This window comes from Ammospiza caudacuta, chromosome 2 (genome assembly GCF_027887145.1).
Source record: "Ammospiza caudacuta isolate bAmmCau1 chromosome 2, bAmmCau1.pri, whole genome shotgun sequence".
Lineage (NCBI taxonomy): Eukaryota > Metazoa > Chordata > Aves > Passeriformes > Passerellidae > Ammospiza > Ammospiza caudacuta.
This window is the reverse complement of record NC_080594.1, coordinates 89,496,475-89,520,507: the sequence shown is the minus strand read 5'-3', so window position 1 is coordinate 89,520,507 and position 24,033 is coordinate 89,496,475. Positions and strand designations below refer to the sequence as shown.

The 24,033-nt window shown below is 34.5% G+C and overlaps 1 protein-coding gene across 1 annotated transcript in view; it reads left to right on the top strand.

Annotated features, from left to right (window-relative positions):
* Positions 1–23,237, top strand: part of VWA3B (von Willebrand factor A domain containing 3B) — a 56,329-nt gene extending 33,092 nt beyond the window's left edge. The window contains exons 14-27 of the mRNA XM_058800349.1: positions 140–322; positions 1,712–1,839; positions 2,892–2,998; positions 3,651–3,827; positions 4,609–4,645; positions 4,767–4,923; positions 9,164–9,282; positions 12,071–12,121; positions 13,312–13,531; positions 16,964–17,084; positions 17,854–17,978; positions 19,171–19,308; positions 19,840–19,937; positions 23,051–23,237. Coding sequence (XP_058656332.1) covers positions 140–322; positions 1,712–1,839; positions 2,892–2,998; positions 3,651–3,827; positions 4,609–4,645; positions 4,767–4,923; positions 9,164–9,282; positions 12,071–12,121; positions 13,312–13,531; positions 16,964–17,084; positions 17,854–17,978; positions 19,171–19,308; positions 19,840–19,937; positions 23,051–23,237 — 1,848 coding nt within the window. The remainder of the gene's footprint in view (positions 1–139; positions 323–1,711; positions 1,840–2,891; positions 2,999–3,650; positions 3,828–4,608; positions 4,646–4,766; positions 4,924–9,163; positions 9,283–12,070; positions 12,122–13,311; positions 13,532–16,963; positions 17,085–17,853; positions 17,979–19,170; positions 19,309–19,839; positions 19,938–23,050) is intronic.
* Positions 23,238–24,033: the final 796 nt, after the last annotated feature.

The following is a 24,033-nucleotide window of genomic DNA, read 5'->3' as shown; positions in this document are numbered from 1 at the left end:
ATAAAGTGGATACTTTTAACTGATCTATATCTGTATCTCAGCAACAGAACAACTGATTAAATTGTTACAAATTCTCCATGCTTTGATGAATATGTTTCTAGATGCCACATTTTTAACATAAAGTTTTTTTGATTTTCAGCCCCCCCAGATAATTTTGGCTGAAGTCCAACTTCACTGTAAAATTCCCATCCATACTGTATCCTTCAACTGTGATGATATAGAAGCCAATAAATTTTTGTATGATCTATCTACTACAACACAGGGACGGTTTCATTATTACAACATTTATTTGAGTGATCCTGATACTCCAGAGTTTATTTTTGTGAGTATCTGAAAATCAATATATTTGCTGCTTCATGCTACTTTGGAAAGCCACATGACTAGCACTATTGTGATTTCATATTATAATAGATTACTCTTAAAAGAGAGGGTTAATCCTAGTCAGATTTGATGTGATATGAAAGCAATAACATGATTGTTTTCTTGCAAAATTTTTCTAGACAACAACAAAAAAGGTTAAATATTCTGCAAATTACATTTGTAGTGCTATTGTTGCAAACACACTATCCGTCTCCTGATGACCCCTCATGAAAACTAAAACCTAAAAGTACATGTAGACCGAATCAGCTCTGGAAGGAACATGTCATCTATGCTGTTTCAGAAATAAGTTACTGTTTAAAATGAAAGCATGGTTTGTATCCTGTTAATAAATAAGAGAATGCAGAGCTGAATTTGAATGATAATGATTCTATGGATTTTTGTTACAAGTTTGTTCTACAGTAGCTGCACGGGAGAGATCTATAAGTAAGATAAGTAGAATAGCAATCATTTATCAAGTGTGACTGAGCAGCTCAACAATCCACAAGAGGAAATTTCTGAATAGACTAACAGAAACACCCATTTGAAACATATTCTTGCTTTTAATTAAAATTAGCACTCAGTGAACTAATTGCATAGATTTCAGAAATGGTGGTAGTTGAACTATGAGGACAAGACAGTACTGGGAAATTTGAACTTTACAGACACCAATTAGAATGAAGATGTGAAAATAATCCAGCTTTTGAAAAATGTCACTGTACTGGGCAATTTCAGTGATTCTGCTGGTGTGGACTGTGTGACACTGCTCATGTTGGAAAAATGAGGGCCAGAGTCTGTGTTGTACATCTCCAGACTTGGACATGGGAGCCTGTGGTCCTGTGGGAGCTGTACAGGGATCATTGTTGGAATTTCCTTCCCGTTTCCTCCTTTAGCCTAAATGATTCCTAGTCAGTTCCAGTGTGCATCTGAAGAGTATGGTTTTTGCTTCCTTGGGCCTGGGAATACAATGTGATACAGCTGAGATCTGTAGAATAACAGGCAATGTACCTTGTAGTGTACATATCTTGTATTGTGTTTTATTTATGTGCTTATTTTCTTGCTTGCTTGAAATGAGTGGAGCTAGTGACTTCATTACCTTATTCAGAAATACAGCTGTTCCTATCTCAAGGGGTAACTGGCTAGTTAGGGAATGCTTGCCATTTTCCTAGGGAGGAAGAATAATTTGAAAGGCTATAATGCCAAGCACAAGAGCCTACCTGAAAAAGTATACAAAATTTGGAAGCTGTCCTGAATCATTATTCAGAATTATTATCAGAACTTGCATCATTTCAGTTCAGAAATGAAAGATATTTTGGAGTAATTGTACTAAAAGATTTGATTTTCTCTTTGTTAGAATAAAGACATATATCTTTTGAAAAGAGAAATTGATCAAGGAGAGAAAGATCTAGAGAAAGTGAAGACCTTTCATGAGAAAAGTCTGATGATGAATTCTTGTAGTGAAGAAAATTATCCAGAGAATAAGTATGTCCTCATTGTGTTATTATGTTAATGAGAGGTGTGAACTATCTCTTACATTTTTCCTTTTTAAAAGATGTTGTTGCTTTGTTACTCTCAGGGTAATGGAAAAGAAAAATCTGGAAAAATTAACTAATACTGTGATGCCTGAAACAAAATTATCTCAAATATACCAATAGTCTCAACATATTACGAATAATTAAAGCAAAGAGGGGAAATGATTTTTTTGTCTCCAACATGTGGTAAAATTGGTCCCTCTGACCTAGAGAATTCATGAAAAATTATTGTCATCTAAGTACAGCTGCCTTGATACCTCATTAGAATAAGCTGATTAAAACATGAACTATGTACAAATATACACATACAAATATGTGTATTTATTTGTGCAGTGATACTAAAATCATTAAAAAATGCATTAAAAGAAATCAGATTTCTAAGACAGAAATCTATTTAAAACAGTAAAAGAATGAAAATAAAGTAAAAATTATTACAAGTGGACAGTGATGTTATGATTTCATGTATGAAAGAGAAGGTAGGATGTCCAGTATGAAAATATTTTTAAGTGCTTATTTCAGAATTTGCATATTACATTTTTTATTAATGCTGGGACACATACATATGTGTGTATCTATATATATGTGTATGTGTGTGGCAGATATTCTCATTGCTAATGGTAGTTACTTAGCCCTGGGATTCAAAGTAGCTATTAGAGAGCATTCTGTTCTTATTCCAAATACATGAGTGTTATCCTAAAAGTAATGAACATATTTCAAATAAACTAAGAAATTACATTTAAAAAATTAAAAAATCTAAGAATATTTTAACCTGCTTTGAACTCTCCTTTGAAATGCATATTAGTATAACAGAAAATATTTTGCACTGTTCAAAGCATTTGAAATCAGTGTTTAATTTGCCAGAGAACTTCAGCTTAGTGTTATTCAAACTGGTGTTATATATTTGCTGTAATTTCTTTTTGTCACTTACAAGCTGTAATCACAAGCAGACACACACTGTGTCCCTGTTTCTAAACACATTAAAGAGCAGAGTACTTCTCTTAGGAGTAGGCCATGCTATGCTTCAGAAGAACCATCAGTGCCATCACGTGAGCAAACCAGGCAAAGCACTGCTGCCAGTCCAGCCCAAAGAAAGAAAGCATTATATGCAGGTGAGACTCATATGAGCTGTAATTCTCAGCAGAATTCATTTACTAACTTGAAAAGATTCTGTTGCAAATAGCAAAAATCATCCCTCATTTTGGGAACAAATTAATAGTTTGCTGACTTAAGTAATCATCATTTTGAAAATCTAAACTTCTCTTCATCACTACTTTTCAGCCATCCTACTTATTTGGTGAAAACAGACAAACAAATGTCTGCTCATATGTGCTTTGTCACAGGCCCTGCCATGAAAAAGTAGCTATTTTAGCAGAATGTTTAGAAAGCTCTGTAAAAAGTTTTTTAACAGTAGATATTGAACCCTAATCTCTTTTTATTCTAAGTACATAATTGGCAAGAATGAAGAGGTGATCTATATTTTACCAATTACAGCATTACTTACACTAATGTTTCCCCTTACTACACCCATAATACTACATTTCTCCTGGAAGCGTCCTGGATGCAGTCTGAAACTAAACTTGCCCAGCTGAAGTAAAATAAACCCTCATCTTTGGGGAAAATTCACAGCACAACTTAGCACTGAAGTAGTTTTCTGCTTGATGTATTGTGTAGGCAATCACTTAAAAATTGAATATCAAAGAAGAACTCAAAAATCTGAGCAGTAAGTTAGCTCTTCCTTTCTTTCCCTTTCAACAACTACAGATCAAACAAAGTCAAGTCTGCTGCAATTCCTGAACCGTAGTGTGAAATTTAGGGAAGAAAGCCCAGAGGAAGGAGTGTCTCCAGAGGAAAAGAGTTTTTCTGTCAAAAAGGGTGGGAAATGTACAACCAATTTCAAAGGCAAGTTGACAGAACAAGAAGCTCTGACTGGGGAAGATGGTAAGGTTTCTCCCATTACATTTGTAACTAATGGTGCCTCATTTGAGGCAAAGCTGTGCAGATCTGCAGTACAAAGAACTGAAACTCAACAGAGATGAAGTTGGGTATTGTGAGAGTGTCCTTACAGCTGTGTTCAGACTCCTGCCAGTTCTCAAACTAGCCTTTTACAACTGGGTTTTCAATGGGACTTAGAGATACATCCAGATAATATTAATTTCTTTCAGTAATTAGTCCAACTCTGAACTTTATGATACATCTAAGTACTTCTAAAACCTTACCTATGACACTTGAAGATGTTTGACTTTTTTACATTTCAGCATCTTATGTTTAGTTTTTTATATATATTTTATAGAGCTTTTCGTAGTGGTGTACCTTAAATTAGCTACTCCTGGCCATCTCATTAGTGGTAGTACTTGGTGTTACATCTTGACTTGGGAAATAAGCTGGGTAATCTTTGGTCTTGGTCAAAAATAAATAAACTGAAACAAATTACAGTTTAAAAAACAAATTGCCTTCCTATTTTATAAATTTCTTCTCTGGCTGATTAGAGCTCATGAGGCATGTAGTAGCACTGTTACTATTGATCATGCACCAGGAAGGCAAGGAAACTAAAACTAATTTTCACTGATTAATTTAGCAACTGAAATGTTTTACAGTTGTTGTACATGATGCTGCTTGTAGGCTCAAATAAAAAATGATGCTATTATATGGCGACTAATTTAGGCATACTTTTGTGTGCACAAAACCTCTGAAATAACAAAATGCAAATGTTTTCTCTTAGATTTGAAAATGCAGACTGTGAAAGGGGCATCTGAAAGGTATGTGTGTGCATATATGAATGCACAACAAAACTTACAGTTTACATATTTTCTTCAGTCATTTCAAACCTTTCAAATGTGTTTCTACCTTGAGCTACATCTTACAGTCTCTCTTTTCTAGCTCTCTAGATGTCTCTTCAGCTCTTTGGTTAAAGACCCATGGCTTGGTTGCTAGGAGACTCACCATCATGGATGCCTTAGCTCCTACAACTGTCCTTCACAGTACAAAATACATCCCAGTTCTGGACAAGCATGTGGTTTCTAAAGTATTTGATCAGGTAAAACTTCTATACTGTTTGAAAGCTAGAACAAAATTTGACAGTGTTTTCAAAAGGTTTTTTAAATTAATCTCTATGAATGTCATAATAACATTTTCTGGTATTGTAGATTGTTGATGTACACTAAATTTAAATTTGTCATGCATATCTGAATGTTCATTAATGCATCAGTAAGAAGATAAAACTGATAGTTAGTAGTATGTCTTGCATGCTTTACCCTTAGGTTCCTTCACAGTTACCAGCTGATGTCAGTGTGCAGCCATTGGGTGTTTGGCAATTTCTTGAGCATTGCATCCTCCACTAATATTTATTAATTTGCTGGAGGATGTCTATTATTCCATAAAATCATCTGGAAAAGGGTACTGGTGCACATTTTGTGGATTTGTGCGTTCTCAACTTTTACATGGAACTGCTAAGATATTTTGAAAAGTATTGTCATTCAGGAATTAAAATTAAATTTTGAGAGCTGTAAGGCAGTTGTAAGATTATATAAAATTGTGGAGGAATTTTGTGTCATAGAGTTTAAATTGCTGTTCCACTTATAGGAAGTCCATATCATGGCAAATTCCTCTAATTTTTCTTGTGTGATGCATCCTGCCAAATGATGCAGGATGCATCACACAAGAAAAATTAGAGGAATTTGCCTTGGATATGCTGCAGCTCCTTTCAATTAATACAAACTATTTCTTTAAATAATGCTCAAGGAAAAGCTAAGCTTTTTCAAAAATAATAAAGAAAGAAAAAGGGATTTGTAATAGAATGTGGTATAGAACTAAGTAAAAGATTTATACTAAATGTACACAATTTTACATTTTAAACTATTCATGCTTGCTTTTTAAATTTAGGAATGGGAAATTTTGCTAAAACTTGCGGACTGTAGAAGAAAAACCAGTTCCACTCTTTTGGTAAAACCAAATCAAAATCAAGATCTGTAAGGATTTTTTAAAAAATAGAATTAAAATATGTCTTTTTATATAAGAACATTTTTAAAGGTACATTTTAACATTTCAGATGTAAAATAGCCATTTTTTCAAAAGAATTCAAAGAATTCAGACATTCAATAGTTACAAAACTGTGCAAAACAATCTACCATAAATGTCAAACAAAAGACATTGGGAATTGCACAAAACTCTTACATCTCCTTTGTGAGCAGTCACTTCTTTTTCCATCTTCTTCTGAATGTATCTGAAAGGTCCTCTTTCTTCCATGTTTCTCAGTGAAAAGCCCTTGGAGTCCTTTAGAGACAACCATTGCAAAAATATAAAGCAGTCTGTAAAACAGTGTCTTTAAAAGTAGCCTAAATTATGATTCAGCAAATGCTGTGTACAAGTAGTTTTTAATAGCAAATCATAGGAGCTCCATGTAGTCTAGTTCAGGATTGAATTAAGTTCAGTGTTATTTGAATTGACAGGTGCTGTACAGAATCCAAACAGTGATCCATGGGCTTTCTTTAGATTCAGGGATGTAAAAGCAAAATAATAATTTTTGTAATTTCTTCATACCTACTAGTCTCCATTAGTTGTAATAAGACACTCAGTTTCTCAGGCAGTGGAGAATTATTTTTCTATTTGTAAAGGAATGAGTTTTTCTGGATCTGAAGCTGAGTATGGAAAAGAAAAAGAAGGTTGAGGGTTGCACACAAGGTGAAAGCAGTAGAATTTTTGAGCTACAGAACCCACTTGACCTCAAGCTTGAAGCCAGCATATCAAGAAAATAGGGTGAGACTAGACAGTGAGCTTGAATGGGAGACTTTCAGGATCTTGATTACTCCAGTACTTCAGAAGATTCCATTGAAGATAATAAATGTACAGATAATTTTGCATTCTTCCTTCTGAGATCCTGGATTTCTTGGTGTGGAATGCAGACATCCTTGTCTGCTTTTCAGGGGATAGTATAATTTTTATTTTTGGCCTTTGCTGGCAGTGGTGATGGAATAAGTATGAACAGTTTTCTTGTCTTGGAGATGCAGCAAGAAAAAGGTTTCCATGACAACTGTTCATTAACAAAAGGCTGACCTGTTGTTTTCAGTTCTGTGCTATCTGTCAGTTTCACCTGAGTTATTTCAAAGAGGCTAATGTATTAAACTACGCATCCAGGTTCATATTCAGAAAAAAATATAGTGGCTTGGGAGCTTGTCTAAATTATACTATGTTAATTCTGGGGGAAACCTTCCCTGTAGAATCATGTAAATTTATGTTACAGGCTGTGGCATCTAAGTGCAGGTTTGCAAGTCATGAAGTTTTGACTCAGTGCTTTGCTCAAAAGAATTAGATTCTGCCAACAAAACCATCTTTCTTTGGTCTAAAATAAGAACATTTTTTATTTGGTTATTGTGCTTTGATTTTGTCTTTAAGATTTTGAAATTTGAGGTTTGAAATAAAAGCCATTTTTAAATAAGTGAATTCCTTTAGTGTAAAAGTTAAAGTATTTAATTTAGAAAATGGAAAAACATTTTGGCAATAAAAAAATTTCTGTGTGATTTCTTTCAGCTGAATCTGTCAAATTTCACTTGACTTTGTGAGCAGTTTTCATTGTTCTCAAATTATGCATAGCATTTCAAGTTTAGTATTTTCTAAGAGCACATTCCATTCTGGTTTTTGTCTTCAAAAGTGTTACAATGTGTTTATGCTTGTCTGGTCCTTCTATTCTATACAAAATATTTTATAAATCGTATAAAATATTCATGTTGCAAATTATGCTGTTTGTACTTTAAATTCCTCTCAGAATTTGTAAGGCTATGTAGACGTGAGCTCCTACATGGTGAGGCCCTGCTGAATTTCTGTTAACTTGGTTTGAGTAACATCATAGACAGCAACCATGGCATTAGAGAACTTGAAGAGGTGTCATCACTTCCCTGTCTGTCAACTTTCAAACTTCACCTGGAAATGACAAGTAGCCAAACATCACTGCTCAGAATTATGGCCAGAGATTTACCTCATCTGTCTCCAGCAAGATGCTTTCACTGACATGTTCCCATTGTCTTCAGCTTCTAAGTGATTTAAAGATTAATTTTATATTAGGAGCTTTTATGTGGTCTGGCACTGATGTGACACAGATTTATTAATCGGAGAGATGCTGTCCTTGGAAAGAGGGGGTCATATAAAGCCACACTGCTGGTCTTAAAAAATTATTTTTGTTGCAATTTGAAATCCAGCTATGCTGAGATGATTCAAACACAAGTACAGCATTACTGAAAAAATGTTCTCAGTTAAATAATTCTCTTTATTGTTATATTTTCTGGTTGTTTGCCTTATTCCCCCAACAGGGGTTTTAGTTTAATGTAAATTGAACCTCATCCATGTTTTTCTCATCTATATCCTGATCTCAGACAGGCACCTGGGGAAGATTCCCACTCAGTCATATGCATTGAAGACAGTTAGGGGGAGAGTAACACTCTCTTTCCTCTGCAGTTTCTTCTTTAGATTTTTTTTTGTTTATATTCAGCATCAAGACATTGATATGTAAAACAGCTATTTGTTTACAAACTACTGAATAATTTAATGGGCTGAAAGATGGTGGGACTTTGGATGAGAGTTTGGAAGGCATCTTTCCTCCCCTTTAGTCATCCATTTCTAACCTTTTCTCTGCCTCTTTCAGATCTACTTGCAGTGGTAATAATTTTTTTTATAATGAAGTTGAGTTATGTAGGTGTTGTATTGAGAGATTTGAAAATCATTAAAGTTCCTGATTCTGATGAACCTGATTAGGTTCCTAAATAGTCAAGACAAGTTTTGGTGACCAATGTCCACCTCGTTTGCTCTTTGGTGATCAGTGTGATGGTGAGAAATACCTTTCTACAGCTTTACTACTTTAATTCCTTGCAAAAGAAAGTCCTCCAGAAAAAGAGCATTAAATACATTTAAATATCTACTCTCACACCTGTATGCTACAATTAGATGCTAGAAAGCATGAGAGTGTTTTAAGGCAGTAAAACCTGGAAGATGATCATACACTAGACATACTTGTTTCCTTCTGACTTACATTATTAGAGTGAGTTGTTTGACAGTACTGATTTAGTTAGAATTACTTAGTAGTTAGGAATCTTAATTTGTAACTTCTTCATAATGAGATTAATTTTAGAAGAACTGGCTGGAAACTGTTTCCTAATTCTGACATTATTGGTGCTTAGATTTTTCTTTCTGCAGCTTCCAGTGCTCCTTCTGGTTGTTCTGAGCCTTGGCACTCACTCATTCATAAATTTGTATGATAAATGATATCTGTGTCTTTTATTGTATGATAGATGTTACCATTGGCCCATGTTAGCAGTGACAAGAAGGAGATTGCACTAATTAATCCTTGGGCAGTGAATCTTGATGCCTATAAAAAGAAGCTGGAACAAGCAATTATATCCTATGAGAGGCAAGTCTACTCACCAGAAATTTATTATGGTTGCAGTCATATTTCAGTTTTTTCCTCAGATACTCAGTATTTCCTCACACATGCTTTGCTCAATATTGATAATTCTGCGTGTTGACACACTTTAATCCACCATCAACATTTAGGAGAAATTTTATCTTCTTTAAAAAATTAAAGCAGAATGTAAAAACAGGTAATAGTTAAGGAGATAAATAACAACATGTTGCTCATATTATGTTTTTTCAGAAACAAAAGCAAAATTCTTTTACTTTTTGGGAGCAAACCCGAAACCAGAGCAAACCTGAAACTCAGGAGGAATTTGGCCATAAACATACAATGCTAGCCAGACTTGTAACTTAAAACTAAGCTCCTATATAAACAGGCTGATACTTAAATTGAGGACCTGTTTTTTGCTGCCTGCTCTCTATCACCCAGCTATGCATGCAAAAATATAAATGAGGCATCATTAAGAAACTGACAATTTAAATTTGGTGATTTTTTTTTGAGAGGTATATATATGTATTGTACTTTTAAATTAAGTGTTAGTAAAAACACAACAGAAATAAAGAGGAAAAAGGCCTTAGATCTCCAAACTACTTGTTTCTATGATCTAACTTTGTGCAATTTTTAAAAAATAATGCAGTTGAATAAAGTGTAATTCAGTAATCATATGAGAGCTTTGACTTGAATTATTTTAATAAATATTTTTAGGCTGTATTCTAACAACATTTACAAATGTAATTATTTTATATGACCAAAACCCCCTTGATGACAATGTTTAGTCCTTGGTTTTTGATTAATTCCACAGGGGATCTTTAAGGTTTGAGATTATTTTCCTTGTTATCTATATGATCATACCAGTTCTTTCTAAAGCATGTTATCACTTTCTTTTTCAATCCTATTATCCTAGATGGATCTTTTGTGATAAAGTCAAGAAATTTGATTTGAAAATGCTCTTCATATGTCTAGTATTAATGGAATTCAGTGAATAAAAGTCTCTTGTTTTCTTTTTTCTGTCACTGAGACAACACTGTTGTTATCAGGCTGATGAAGAATTAATAGAAATTTATTTGTCACTCATTTAAATAGAAGGTTCAAGCAGTTTATCTGTGATGGTGAATTCTGAAAAAAATCAAGTTTTTCATTGCTGTGCCATACCATTGAATGTTTTACATTTACTGACTTTGATTTTAAGGGAAAGAAAATAGTTTTCTGGTTAAACTCTGATAGCATTGCCACAGTCTCCCTAAGACTTTGATAATAAGGATTGCTGTTTACTTCTGTTTACCAACAGAGATCAATAAATCAGTCTATTTACAATAGTAGGATTGAGTTCCTACTTCCATGAAAAAGAGGTATAGAAGACAAATCTACCTGAAGATCCTTGTAATAGGCAAAAAATGAAAAAAAAAAAATCTCTTTGCTTTTTCTCTACCTGTAAAACAGCAAGCCAGTCAGTTTTTTGTTTAATCTAGATGTCACAGTCCTTTTTCTAGTAACTGAACTTCCAAAAGCTGCACTTCAGCTTTGTAAATAGTGGTTGGTCACAAATTTATTCTCATATATGTAGAGGAAACAATACATCAGAGCATCCAGGTTTCAAGCACAGAAACAAACATGCCAGTATTTTCCCCAGATGCAGATTGAGTTTAGCAACAGATTTAGAGGGAGAAAAGTGGCAAGGGCAGAATTTTTGTGGTCTGACAAAGAGAATATACAGTATTAAAGGAGAAAAACACTGAAACCTTCATAATGTGTATGATTTTGTAGAGCCAGAAGCTTTTATAACCAACTGTTATGGGTGTGCAGATTTAGAAGGATGAAATAGGCATTGAAGCATGCTGAGACTGTATATTGGGAATGAACTAAGTATTCTTAAAATGCTGGGATTTAGTTTCTGGTAGATAAAATGAATCATCAAGAATTTAGTATTCAGAATCTGTTGTTAATGTGCTTTTTTTTTTTTTTTTTTTTTGTACATGCACCAGTAAATCTGGCAAGACTACTTGTAGTTAGTCAGGTTACAATCTGAATTTTTCCTAGCAATGAATTTGTTCTTGTACCCAAAGGAAATTTGGGAATTTTTTCTAGAATTACAGTAATTGGGATTATCAGTAAGGTTTATTTCTATAGCTGAAATACAGTAACTGAGTGATGGCTTGTTTGGGATGTTAAGCTAGATAATCTTGTAAGAGTTTAAAATTTCTGTCTTAAAAAGCAAAAGCAGAAAGTTTAGTGATGCTTTTAAAAAATCTCAGAACTGCATTGCTTTGGGATAATCACTTCTGTTTTCCTGTCAGTAGTTTTTTTTCATAGCCAGAGTTTAATGAATTAGAAACTTGAATGGCACAACTGAGGGACAATCTTAGCAGGGAAAAAAATTAGAAATTAGCATTACTACATTCAGACTACATTTTCTGAAAATGTTTAATTGGAGGAACTGTGCATCTTAACTGCCATTTAATCAGTTTTGTTATTTGATTTAACTTGCTGGTGCTGAAGACAACCATCCATAGAAAATCCTGGCAGGAAGCAGCAGTGATTGCCATTAAACCTTCTATGACCCTGAAACAGTCATGCTGTTATTTGATGGAAGATACTGCTTTCCCATCTTCTTTTGCAGTTGATAATTTCATAGCTGAATGATAAGGATACAATTTGATGATATGGTGTGCTTGGAATACAAATCAGTGCAGATATCTTAAGAAACTGTGTTTATTTGCTAGTTTTGAGATGATCAGCTGCACAAGGAACTGCATTCCCTCAAAAACTGCTTTCCTTTCTTTAATAGGCGCCTGAACCTAGTTATTTGGAGAGCACTCTCTCAAGAGGAAAGAGACAAGTAAGCTATCACTTTTGGTTTTCTAATGTGCCTCTGAAGGTCATAAATATTTTTTTTCACTATTGTTATGATTGTTATCACTATTTCTATAACCAACCAGTTTTAATTTTCAACTATTTTCATAATTATACCTTGTTTTCTAAAATGTATATATGATATGGAGTAATACTAAATTCTGGACCTCCTTTTTGTGGTGCTGATTGTTTTTAAAAGAAAGGACTTGCATCCCATTTGAATTTTGCTTCTCTATCCTTTATCAGTGTTAAATGCAGGGCCTTGAGAGGGCAGTGTGTCATTGCTTTTGACATCAAAGTAAATCTTCTCTCATCCTGTAAAGAGCTCTCTAGTGGCTGGTTTGTTAAGGTGTAATAAGCACCTTAAAAGCATGTGCTGGAGCTGTATATCACTCTGGAAGTTTGCACTATGTTAGCCTATTTTTTTCTATTGATTTAGAAAAGTAATTGCTGTATAAACATCAGTGAAGTTAGCATCTGTTTGTGCCAGAGAGTAAGGCAAAGATCAATTAATGAAAACTGAATGTGCCTGAAATAGTTCTTCTCAGAAAAATGGGAATGAAAACTAGAATGCTTTTAAGAAAATATAAGCTAATGAGTAAAAGACCTATAGTTTTATAATTTATAAGGAGAACTAAAACCTCATTCTGGTGCAGAGAGGAAATGAAGACTGTTAAACAAAACAGAATGTAATGGAAAAAAAAAGGAAACAGTTGTCTCTTGATAGACAGTGAGCTGCAAAATATAAGAATTTGACAGGGTGTCATCCACAATGTTTAATTATTGATAACATATGGCCAATTATGCATGTAATGAAAAAAATGTCATAGCAATTGCACAGTCTATTGCTAGAGGGGCGTATAAATCATTATAGTATTGTGCATAGATATTAAAATGTTTGATTTATTTTTCATAAATTATGACTCAGCCACTTGAATTTCTCTGTAGCTGTGTTTCTATAAGATGTAGTTGGACCAGGCATGATTGTTCCACCAAACACAGCAGTATCTGGATGAAATGCAAGAACTTGCAGCATACAGAAGATAAATTGGGCAAATCTGATTCTATATTCTGCCTTCACAATTTGTGACTCTATCTGTAGAGCTTTTAAACTTTTTTTTACAACTTTTCCTACTTGTGATTATTAATTTCTTTTAAAATATATATTTTTTTAAGATTTGAAGCAGATGGGCCAGTCCCATATATACAGCATAAAGAAACATTGCTGGAGGCTTTAGAAAATTTGGGATGGCCAGTTTCCTATGAAGATGTAAAATTGTTAGAAGATGAGATATTGACAGCATTAACATATATACAACAAGCCTCTGATCTTCAGGAAGCCGTCAAAAAGGAAATTGAGAAAAGCTTAGTATCATACATAAGCAACAATAAAAAGGTAATACATGGGAAGGGATTTTTCCCCTTAGACATTTCTCTTCACTATGGACCTCTGGAATATTTTTTTTTCATTAACATAGGTGATAAAGTAGAATTTTAGCATGATGCTAAATAAAATGGATAGAGGAAAGAAGGTTGTTAAGAAGAGAGCAAACTTTCAATTACTTTGTTTAAATATTGGGGAAGTAAAAGTTCTGAAGCTTCAGAGACAGCCACAGAAATTGAGCCTCTTAGAAGTAAATCACAGCAAAGCATCTTTATCTCTGCTGTAATGATAGCAGGAAAGAGAAATAACAGATATATTAAAGGCAGTCTAGATACAAGATTTGTTGTTGGGTTAATATCTGATAAACAGGACTAAAAGGTATTCTAATATTAGAGTGTGATCACTGTGATCTTCTATGGTACATTTCTTGTAAAAAATATAGACAGAAGAGGTGGGATTCAGCTTCATTTTTGTACACTAAAATTTAACTGTCTCTAAAATGTGGGTATATGTGAACTGGTAGGCAATATCACAGCATTGAGAACTGAGTCAATGGCATCTGGAGCTCATTCTGAAGTGGACACCCACTTTTGGCTAGGCAGAGAGGCTTATTTTCTCTCTCCATTTCATTAATACTTTAGTCTAGCATTAATACATTAGTCTAGCTACTCTGAAACTGCAGTTGAAATTGGTGGTTTTGTATATATACATGTGTGTGTTTTCTGTAGTTTTTGAGTTTTTAAAGACTGCACATTTAAAAACATTTCAATGTCTTCTTAAAACAGATGATGTTGATTCATTTCACATTAGTTTGAAAATATTACATTGCTATTAAAGTTATTTTGATTATTGATTTACCTATGCTGTATTATGTCCCAATACAAGAGCAGCAGAAACATGTTTATGTTTCATTTGTTGAGTGTAATTTTACTGTTGCTTGGAACAACCAGTGTGTGCTCTCAGACATGATGTGATTAACATTGTGCAATCACTTATCCTGAGTCAACCTGCTTTAGGAGTCTAATCAGAGCAGCATCTTCAGTAATTGCTAATCTGCAACTGAAAGGCTTCAGGAGTGAGAGGCAGAAATGCAGATGTAATTAGAATTCTGTTTATGTAGCAGAAAAACAATGGGGAAAAAAAGAAGAAAAATGGGAAGGCTTTAAAAAGTTTTGTTGAAGGTTTGGGCAACTGTGATGTCTGCCCACAAAATGGATCTAGAGAAATAAACTGCCAACTGAAATATGATACAACTAGGAAATAGCAGATATGGCACTGAATGAAAACTGTCATTCTGACATCATAGAAAAATCACGATTATCCTGAAACTACTCAACAAAGCAGACTTTTAAATTTCCTGATGATTTTTTTATTAAATTTTAAATAAAACACCATAGTTTTCATCTCTTTCTTTTTTGGCCCTTTCATAAAAATGGGCTAGGTCCATTCAGAATGGGCTTGTTCCCACTGGCACCCAGAGGAGAGTGGTGATTGCTTCACTCTGGAAGTGTCAGGATTATGAGAACCCAAAGTTTGAGCCAAGATACATGGAGATCTGAGGGTATTCTTTATGTCTATTCTCACTTATAGTAGGAAAGTGCAAAGACTATTCTTTTTGAAAGGGAATTAAAAAATGTAGCACCTAATGGAAGAAGTAAACAAAGTCTCCTTCACCCATTAATGCATTGCCTTCAACAGAAGCAAAGCGAAACATGGTAAAAATCTCTGAGAATCAGATAGGGCTCTTTTGTAATAAAAATAATGAATGCCAGAAATGGCCACTCCAACAGTGTCTGCTAAACACCAAAAAGCTGTGTGAGAGAAAAGAAAGATGAATTTGAATTTAGACAGTGTTTCTGAGCCACCTGAATTCTGCATGACTCAGAATCGTCATTGTGGATGCCTGTGTCGTCTTTAATATTTGGATTAATGTGGAGTGCTGGAAGTCGCCCAAGTTATTAGTCAAGCAATACAAATTAGTTGATAATAAATATTCAGCAGCAGCTGTCCTTTTAGAGTCTGAGGAATTCAGTAAATGCTTTACCCAAATATTTTTTGTGTCTGTGGAACTGTAGGTCTGCTCTCATATCAGCCTTTGTTGAGTTATACTTCAAGCAGTCAGTTAAGCACTGTGAAGAGCCTCTGGTTTAGTCTGAGTTTAAAAACCCAGACTGTTCATATAATTAATATTCTGTAGGGGTAAAGAAAAAGCTAGAAAAATCCCATGTATCTCTAATTTAAAATATCTCCTTGCCTCTTTTTTGTGTTTTGCTTATTTTTAGGACTTTTTTCTTAGGGTTGTGTGTGATTTTTGAGAGGGAGTTTGAAAAAAAGATACTTTAATACTTATAGTGAAACTGAGAACAAACAATTCAGTCAAAGTTATTAATATATTTTCCATCATTATTGACTAATAGGGAAAATCAAGTATCAAATCAAATACACTTTTTTAGAAAAAAAATTCATCAGAAAAAGAAGCAAGTCATACACATCCTAGCAAGCAGGAGTTTTATTAAAAGTCTGTGAGTTATGGTCATTTTTCGGAACAATATGTAGATCTGTGGAAAAGCTCTAGATTTCAAGTTGCACATTTTTATGATTCAGAAAAACCATGTAAGAGATAGATGCCTGCAAATTGTCCGTGAGATAGACTAATAAATATTTTAAAAACTAATGGTGAAACTAATTAATTTAATGGTGAAAATAAATGCCACGATTTTCATTTAGTGGTGAAACTGATTTATTATAAGCAAGTTTTGCACTTGCTTGTGATTTATATTTAGGAAATCATTGTGAGTAGAATGGCAAAAATGATTAGTGCATGAAGAGCTCCAACTAGTTGGGCAGAATAATGGACAGTAGCAGGTCTGGAAGATGTGGTACAATATTTTGCTAAACTGGAATGTTTTAAAATGGTTGCAAATGCCAATTGAATTTTGAATTTATAGTAAATAAACGTTTTTCCCCAGACATTTGAAGATTTGTTTGAACATTTTTTGATTTCATATTTTATTTTTTAATGATTCATCCCATACAGTGAGGTACTTCTAATGCAAATCAGATTACTGTGAAAACTCTCCTGTCTGTACAAAAATATGTAGAGCAAATTTTCTTATTCTGAACAAAGAGCTGATTTTTCCTTACCTCATCCTTTAATATGAACTGTGCAACTTTGTGACCTTTTTTGTAGAAAAATTGTAGCCAGAACACATGAAAATATAGGTGTTGTTCTGACCATAAAGAACAGGAATTTATAGTGAAAACACTTATATAAGTACTTCCTGTACTTAGAACTACTCTTAAAGTTTAAAGCATTTCCAGTTTGCTGTGAATTCTGTACAGATCTTGTAGCATTACACTGCCTCAGTTTTTAAATAATTTCAAATAATCGATTAAGGCTGACTGTATTAGCTGTTGTAGAGAAATAACTGTCTCAAATTACAGAAATTTGAAGAAGAAAATGGGAAGCTGAAGTCTAAGACAAGACAAAAACATCAAATATTTGTAACTCACAAAAGCCAAAAGGTAATTGCGAGATCAGACATCACAGGATTTTATTATCCAGGTATACATTTTTGTCCACATTTTCAATATTGTTTAATGCTCCTTTACACTGATAAAGCATAAGTTATAGTCATAATTAACTTCTTCTTTCTTAAAGACATTTACTATTACATGTGCATATTAATTTAAAATGAATATATATTTTGTATGTGCACATATATATACATTTATAAGAAGACATTAATTTTGTAAAGTTGGAGAGCAATGATATGTTTGTCTATGAAAAGTATGGAAGGAAATCATGAGCCAAGCTTTTGCATGTGTCCAAAAAAGATCACTAAATGCTGCTGCTTTTTTGTTGAATTTTAAGCCAGCATGGTTAATAGGTAAAACTCAGTTCTGTTATTTCACACAGAGAATATTAAAATATTCTCTGTGTGTATGCATTTATCTTTGTGTTATCTTTACTTGTTTGGTTGGGATTTTTTTAATTACATATTTTTAACTGTGGTAGTGGTTATATTATGTTAACTGTCAGTTTTATTATGTTATCCTGATCAGCTTGCAAATTTCAGGCCTGTGCTTGAAAAAGACTTAGTTTTCTTTTTATAGCACTATTAAGACTGGTTAGTAAAGCAGGGTTTTTTATAGGTTCAAATGTCTCCATTGCCCTAGCACAGCTCACAGTAGCTAAATGAAAATGAAGAATGCATAGTATAGACATGGTTGACCTCAGTGATGTGTGACAGCCTATAGGATTCTTTTACAAAATAATTACCACAAGGGGTGAAAGAAAAATAATTTGAATATTTTATTCGGGCTTTTTTTAGGAACTGTGATAAAGAATATCAGTTCTTCCTGTGCCCTTGTTGACTTCAGCAATGGGGAGAGCTGTGATGTCCTTGTCAAGTTCACTATACCTGTGGGAGGTGCTATGCCATGCCCACATCTGCAGGTGAAAAACTGTATTTTTTTCATGATTGCACATATGGATTTTATATTTAAAAATATGAAATTAATTTTATTTTTAGGTAATAAATTATAGATTTTTTTAAAAGTCTCTTCGATACCTTTATTTTAAAGAAGAGTTTTTCATTATGGTAATATCATACCATTTTCAACATGGAGTTTTCCATTTGTTTGAAGCTTGTTTTCATTGTAATTCTATTCCTTTGTTTATTAAAATTATGTGTTCTAAATTAATCTATATTGTTTTCTTTATAAAACATGAATGTTTCCCCACCCATAGAAGAAAGGTGAACTATTTATTAGTGCAGTTATTATTTCATAGCACATACATTATAAATTAAAAGACCCTTTTTTACTTAGTGTGAGCAGTTTACTTACAGCAGGTTTTAACCATTTGGTTTTCACAGCATGTTTTAAATCCAGCAAATAACCATATACTAAGGCAAATAACAGTAATAAAAAATTATAATCCCTGTTCATTTTGGATTTTCTTTAAAATTTATCAGCTGACTATCTGTAATCACAGCTGAGGTTTTTTTGTGATTCTTATTTTACATACCAGAATGGTGATGGTTGCATAGAGGATACAGGATGGATCCAGCTGTTTTGAATAAAAGAAACATGTTTATAATTGCAGTGCTATATATAAAACTAGAGACATACCCTTTTTTTCAGTTTGAGATAAAGACAAATCCTGATATAGTAGCTCCTGATAACTCTGTAAGTTCTGTATCCAACTCTAGAGACCTGCAGAATTTTATATAAAACTGTGACTTCTGTGTTAATTTAAAAAAAAATTTTGGGTAAATCAGTTACATATGGAATTATCTAAAATTCCCAAGGTTGGTTTGTTGAAAGACTTAAAATTTGCCTAGAATCCAAGGGAATGCACAGTTTGTAAGAGTTTCCTCATTCAGTTCAGCTTGCTAGCTAAGCCCAGGTACATTTAGCAGAGCTCAGTCCTTTATTTTTGTTTTGTGTTCTCTCCCTGATTCAGTGGAAATTGCATGATCAGAACATGCAAGGACCAAGTTCTTCTTTACTTTCAATGGTTCATATTAAATCTTGGGAACATGATAGAATGATGATTCCTGTAAAAATACCTTAGTAGTTATGTCTTGTAAAGCTCCCAAGTGGTTCTTGCAGTGGTTCTTGCACTGATGCTTTGCTGTGCACAGGTTGGAGATTACGTGTTTGCCAGAACCGGGACACGGGCAGAAAATGAATGTTATGTACCTGCCATTGTCATAGCAACACCACAGAGGGTGGAGACAGGTGACAAATTCTACACAGTGCTGCTGTTCAACAATAGAGAGGTAAGTAAACCTAGGGGATGATACCAGGCTGGCTGGTTTTGAAGAGGCAGATAGAATTTTCCAAGCTAATGGGCTCTCTGTCCCAGTCTGAGTCTCCAGCTAACCAGAGTAAATCAGATTTCAGAGTGCAATGAACGGCTCATGCAATAAACCTGAACGAAGAAATTCTGTCAGATAATTTATTCTTAAATCATACTCTGTTCTTCCTTCTTTAATACATTTGGTGGCTTTCACAAGTTCCATGCTTCTAAAATAAGAAACATAGGAAGTTTTAACACAGTCATTATAGTCTGACATTAATTCCATTATGTTTGTTTGTTTTTTGTTTGTAAGCCATTATGATAATTTCACTACATTTTTCACAGTGTGCATTAAATAAAATGTACTTTGTACTTGAAACTTTTATATTAATTATCTTTATTAGAGGCTGATTACAGTTACATTTAAACAGTTGATTTTTTATGTATACGTATCTTCATTGCTTTTGAGATTTGAGTTTTAATTAGATGAATCTTGTTCGTGTTATTGCAGGAACACTGTATAAGAAGTGAGCTCATTAAAATCAGCCAAACCAAGTATGCTTATTCCTGTCAGTACATAAGAACAGTGCAGACAGTGGATTATGAGATGTGAGTATGTTTGAACCGAAAAATACCAAATTTTTAAAATTTGAATCCTAAATGTTGCACTTTGAGTTCAGCTATGCTGTCAGTTTCCATACATAGTACTCTAACTACAGCTATTGTGAACTGGCTTACTCTACACATGCAGCTAAGTTTATGTGAGAATTTACTACCTTACTTTCATTCTGGAAATATTGGTGGGATCTGATGGTTTGAAGCTTAGTCCCAGAAAGTTGTTAAGGGCATTGCTGAAATGTGAGTTGGAGTTTCTATTTGTATTAGACCTTATTTTACTTTTAATATACTTATTGTAACGTAAAGCTGCACATAAAATTGCAATTTTTTTCTAAGACACTTGTTCATCTTCTGAGCTTAAATCTGGAGATGGAGAGAGAGTGTGTAAGATGAGTATGAGCCCCTACTGAATTCTGCAGAATTAATGGGCAGCAATATATGAAGTGTGCACTGAAAATGCAAGTGTTCCAAGTGTTTATGGATTACATTTTCATCTTGTATTAAGTTCTAGTTTAATCCAGTTGAAATTGGGATAGCCTTTGGAGCACTAACAACCTCATACAACGTTAGGATGGACAATAAGATCAGAACAATCATCTAGGGATATTTCTCCAGAATACATTCCCAACCTACAATTATTGGAATTTAAAATTTCTCTGAAGCAGTATTGGAGTCTCTGTATTAAACAGCCTTGATGGAATTTTCTTCCATGAATTTGTGCAGTTTCTTTTTTTGAAAGCATGTAAAAGTTCATCATCCATAGCTTCTTCCCAGGGGGAGTTGCACAGTTTCACATTTTATGTGAGAAAACATAATTTGGTTTTGAGTCTTCCATTTGCCTTGACATCTACAGAATGAAGGATTTCCTCTTACATGTAGTATGAGCACTGCTGCAAAAGAATAATATAATCTCCATCATGGGAAGTTTATTTCCGAGAAGAAACATGAACAGGGAAAATCACAGAATCACAGAATTAGCTTGGTTAGAAAAGACCTTTGAGATTGAATCCAACCTATCACCCAACACCACCTTGTCAACAAGAGCATGACCTGAGTGTCACACCCAGTCTTTTCTTAAACACCTCCAGGGACGGTGACTCCACGCTCTCCTTGAGCAGCCATTCCAATGCCCAATCACTCTTTCTGTGAAGAACTTCTTCCTAATGTCCTGCCTAAACCTTCTCCTGGTGCAGCTGTCAGTGGTTACCTGGGAGAAGAGACTGAACCCCACCTCGCTGCACCGTCCTTTCTGGTAGTTGTGGAGAGAAATAAATTCCACCATTAAAGGCAATTTTAGATCACAGAATCATGGGATGGGTCAGGTTGGAAGGGGCCATAGTGGGTTATCTGGTCCAGCCTCCCTGCTCGACCAGGGTCATCCCAGAGCACATGGCGCAGAATTGCATCCCAATGGTTGAGTATCTCCACTGAGGAGACTGTACACTCTCCCTGGGAAACCTGCTCCAGTGCTTGCTCACCCACAGATGTTCTTAATTTTAATTGAAATGTTCTAATATGATTATCATCACTAAAGATTTAATCTAAAAATTATGGGTGACGGTACCAGTTTTGGGCTTGATCTATGGATTCACTGAGAATGACAGAGTGAAAAGCATCTGAGATTCAAGTCCTTTGATTCCCACATATTTTCTAGTACTGATCCCATTAGACTTTGAAACTCAGCCTTCCACCAGCTTGCAGCTACAGCACACAAACAAATTATTGCCCTCTCTTTGCTGAGCAAAATTCCAAATCTTGGAATACATCAGTGCCATTCCAGGCCATATAATTGATATGATAGTAGCCTCTTCTCACCAAGAAGCAAACCTGAAGACCATGGTTTCCTTCTCAATGCAAACAACCAGTTGAAAAGAGGGAGGTATATAACTGGTCTGAGTTCCAGCAAAAGCAGCAGAAGTCTTTCCCTTCTACTGAGTTGGATTTTATTCTGAGGTATCATATTAAGAAAAGATGTGATTAAATGCATGAGCAATAAGAATAGTGTCCATTCTGCATGCTTTATTTCATGAATGAGTGCTTTGGTACAACCATTCACTCTCCAAAGAGAACTTGTTATCAAGCTGACTTGCCATTTTTATGTACAGATGAGGAGAAAATTGAATTTTGCATTGGCAAATGGAGGAATTCTTTGGAGAATAAACTGAAATGACTGCACTAAATGGAGTTTCCATTAGAACTCCTACCTTTTGCGAGGACATGGAAGTGTGCTCTCCAATGAAACTTATTATTTATTATATTTCTAAAATAAATCCCTAACTCCTATGTCCTACTTAGAGGGGGACACTGCAGCATATTGCTCATGGATATGCACAGATCTAATGAGAAAATGCTGACATTGTTGATAGGAAAAATACAAAAATATAATTTAATTGGAAAGGAATCAAAAAGTTTGACTGCAGTATTATATTAGAACCTCAAAAAGAGACTAACTGCTTCTGCTAAGTGCTGGAGTAGTAAGGGAAAAAAATTAAAGGCACAGATTCCATGCTGACAGGAAGTCCTCAGTGCCTATAGGTGTTATACAGTGGCTTGGCTAACTCCAGCTCTGAGTTCTTTGGGATTGTCCTTTAATGTTTTTGTGGTGTGTATTAGGGATTATGCTTATTTGAATAATCTTTAGAGGTACTAATATAGCTCTTATGATTTTAGTATGAGACATTACCATCTTTGGGGCATTTTCCTGCCATCACTGTGGAAAGAAATAATTATGGCAGAATAAGCACTCTGCAAATGTAGCTAACAAGTTCCATATGCAAAGTACAACACTGTGTGATATGGACCCACACAGCAAAAGGGCCCTTTTCCCCCACATCCTTTCTGCAGTCATAAGAGGCAGATAAGATTAAGGGCCAGAGCCCTGTTTTAGGCTATCCTTTACTTATTCTATAAGTAAAAGGGAAGCTGAATTGTAGGACATTTACAGCCCTGTCAAATGGTCAAGAGTGTGATAAGTCCTTCTCTTGTCAGTACTGTGAGATGTGGAAAAAGGTGAAATATATGTCTTGTAAAAAAAAAAAAAAAAAAAAGAGGCTTTATGAGGTATGTGCTTTTAGCTTAGTGGATTTCCTTTTCTGGTTTTCCAGCCTGGATGCTAAGACTAAAAAGCCCTGCCCTCACTCAGCTGTGGAAGATGAAGGAAGAGAAGCAAGAAAAAGTATAGTGAAAGAAAAGAGGGGGAAAAAGAAAAAGAAGAGGACAACAGTAGACAAAAGGCATCCCAGGGAGATGATGTCAAACTTGGATAATCTTTTGTCTCCAGAAGTGAAGTAAAACAGAGAGAAAGAAATTCACTGTCTAGCAATAAGGAAGAATGTAAAGATGTAAAGATGTAGCTCTGAAAAAGTGTAAGGAATTAAACATTTGTGAGGGCTTTTAGCTATTCCCAACACAAGGAACAGATTTCTGCATTTCTGGGTGTTAGCCAAGTTAGCTTTCCTGTGTCCTATATGATGAAATTTTTTTACCTCCTTTAGAAACTGTTCTTGACACTTTCTCAGTGTGTGTTTTCACAGCAGTAGCAAGAAATGAATAAAGCCTGTTCCAGCATATCCCACCTTAATTTCCCTAACAGTTGTAGTAGCAGTGAGGATGCAGTAACACCAAACCTTAATACCTGCTTGTAAGCAGAGCATTTATTCCAGTCCCTCTACCATTTGTTCTTTGTTAGACTGAAGTTATGTCTATATTGTGGGTATTAAATGATTGCACCTGTAGCTCAGTGCTTCAGAGGTTAAATTGCTTTTGGTGTATGAGCTGGCTCAGTTAAAGCTGACAGCAGTACCTATACTCCCTGTCACTCTGGAGCAGAGACTGGACTAGTGTAGGCCTGCCATTACATGTCTGTCAGCTCTTCATTTTCAAGATTCTCCTGTCAGTGGAAAGATAACGGGATTTTTATCCATACTTGCTGGGTGTACCTCCTTGTACCATTTTAAATATGTTTTCAATGGTCTCGTTATTTATTTACTTTCAGAAGTGATGGGTTATAAATTCACTCAATCATCATGTTTTCAATCAACTTGATTTAGCTCATCTGAATGTTCCTTCTGTGTTCTCTCTCATCCTT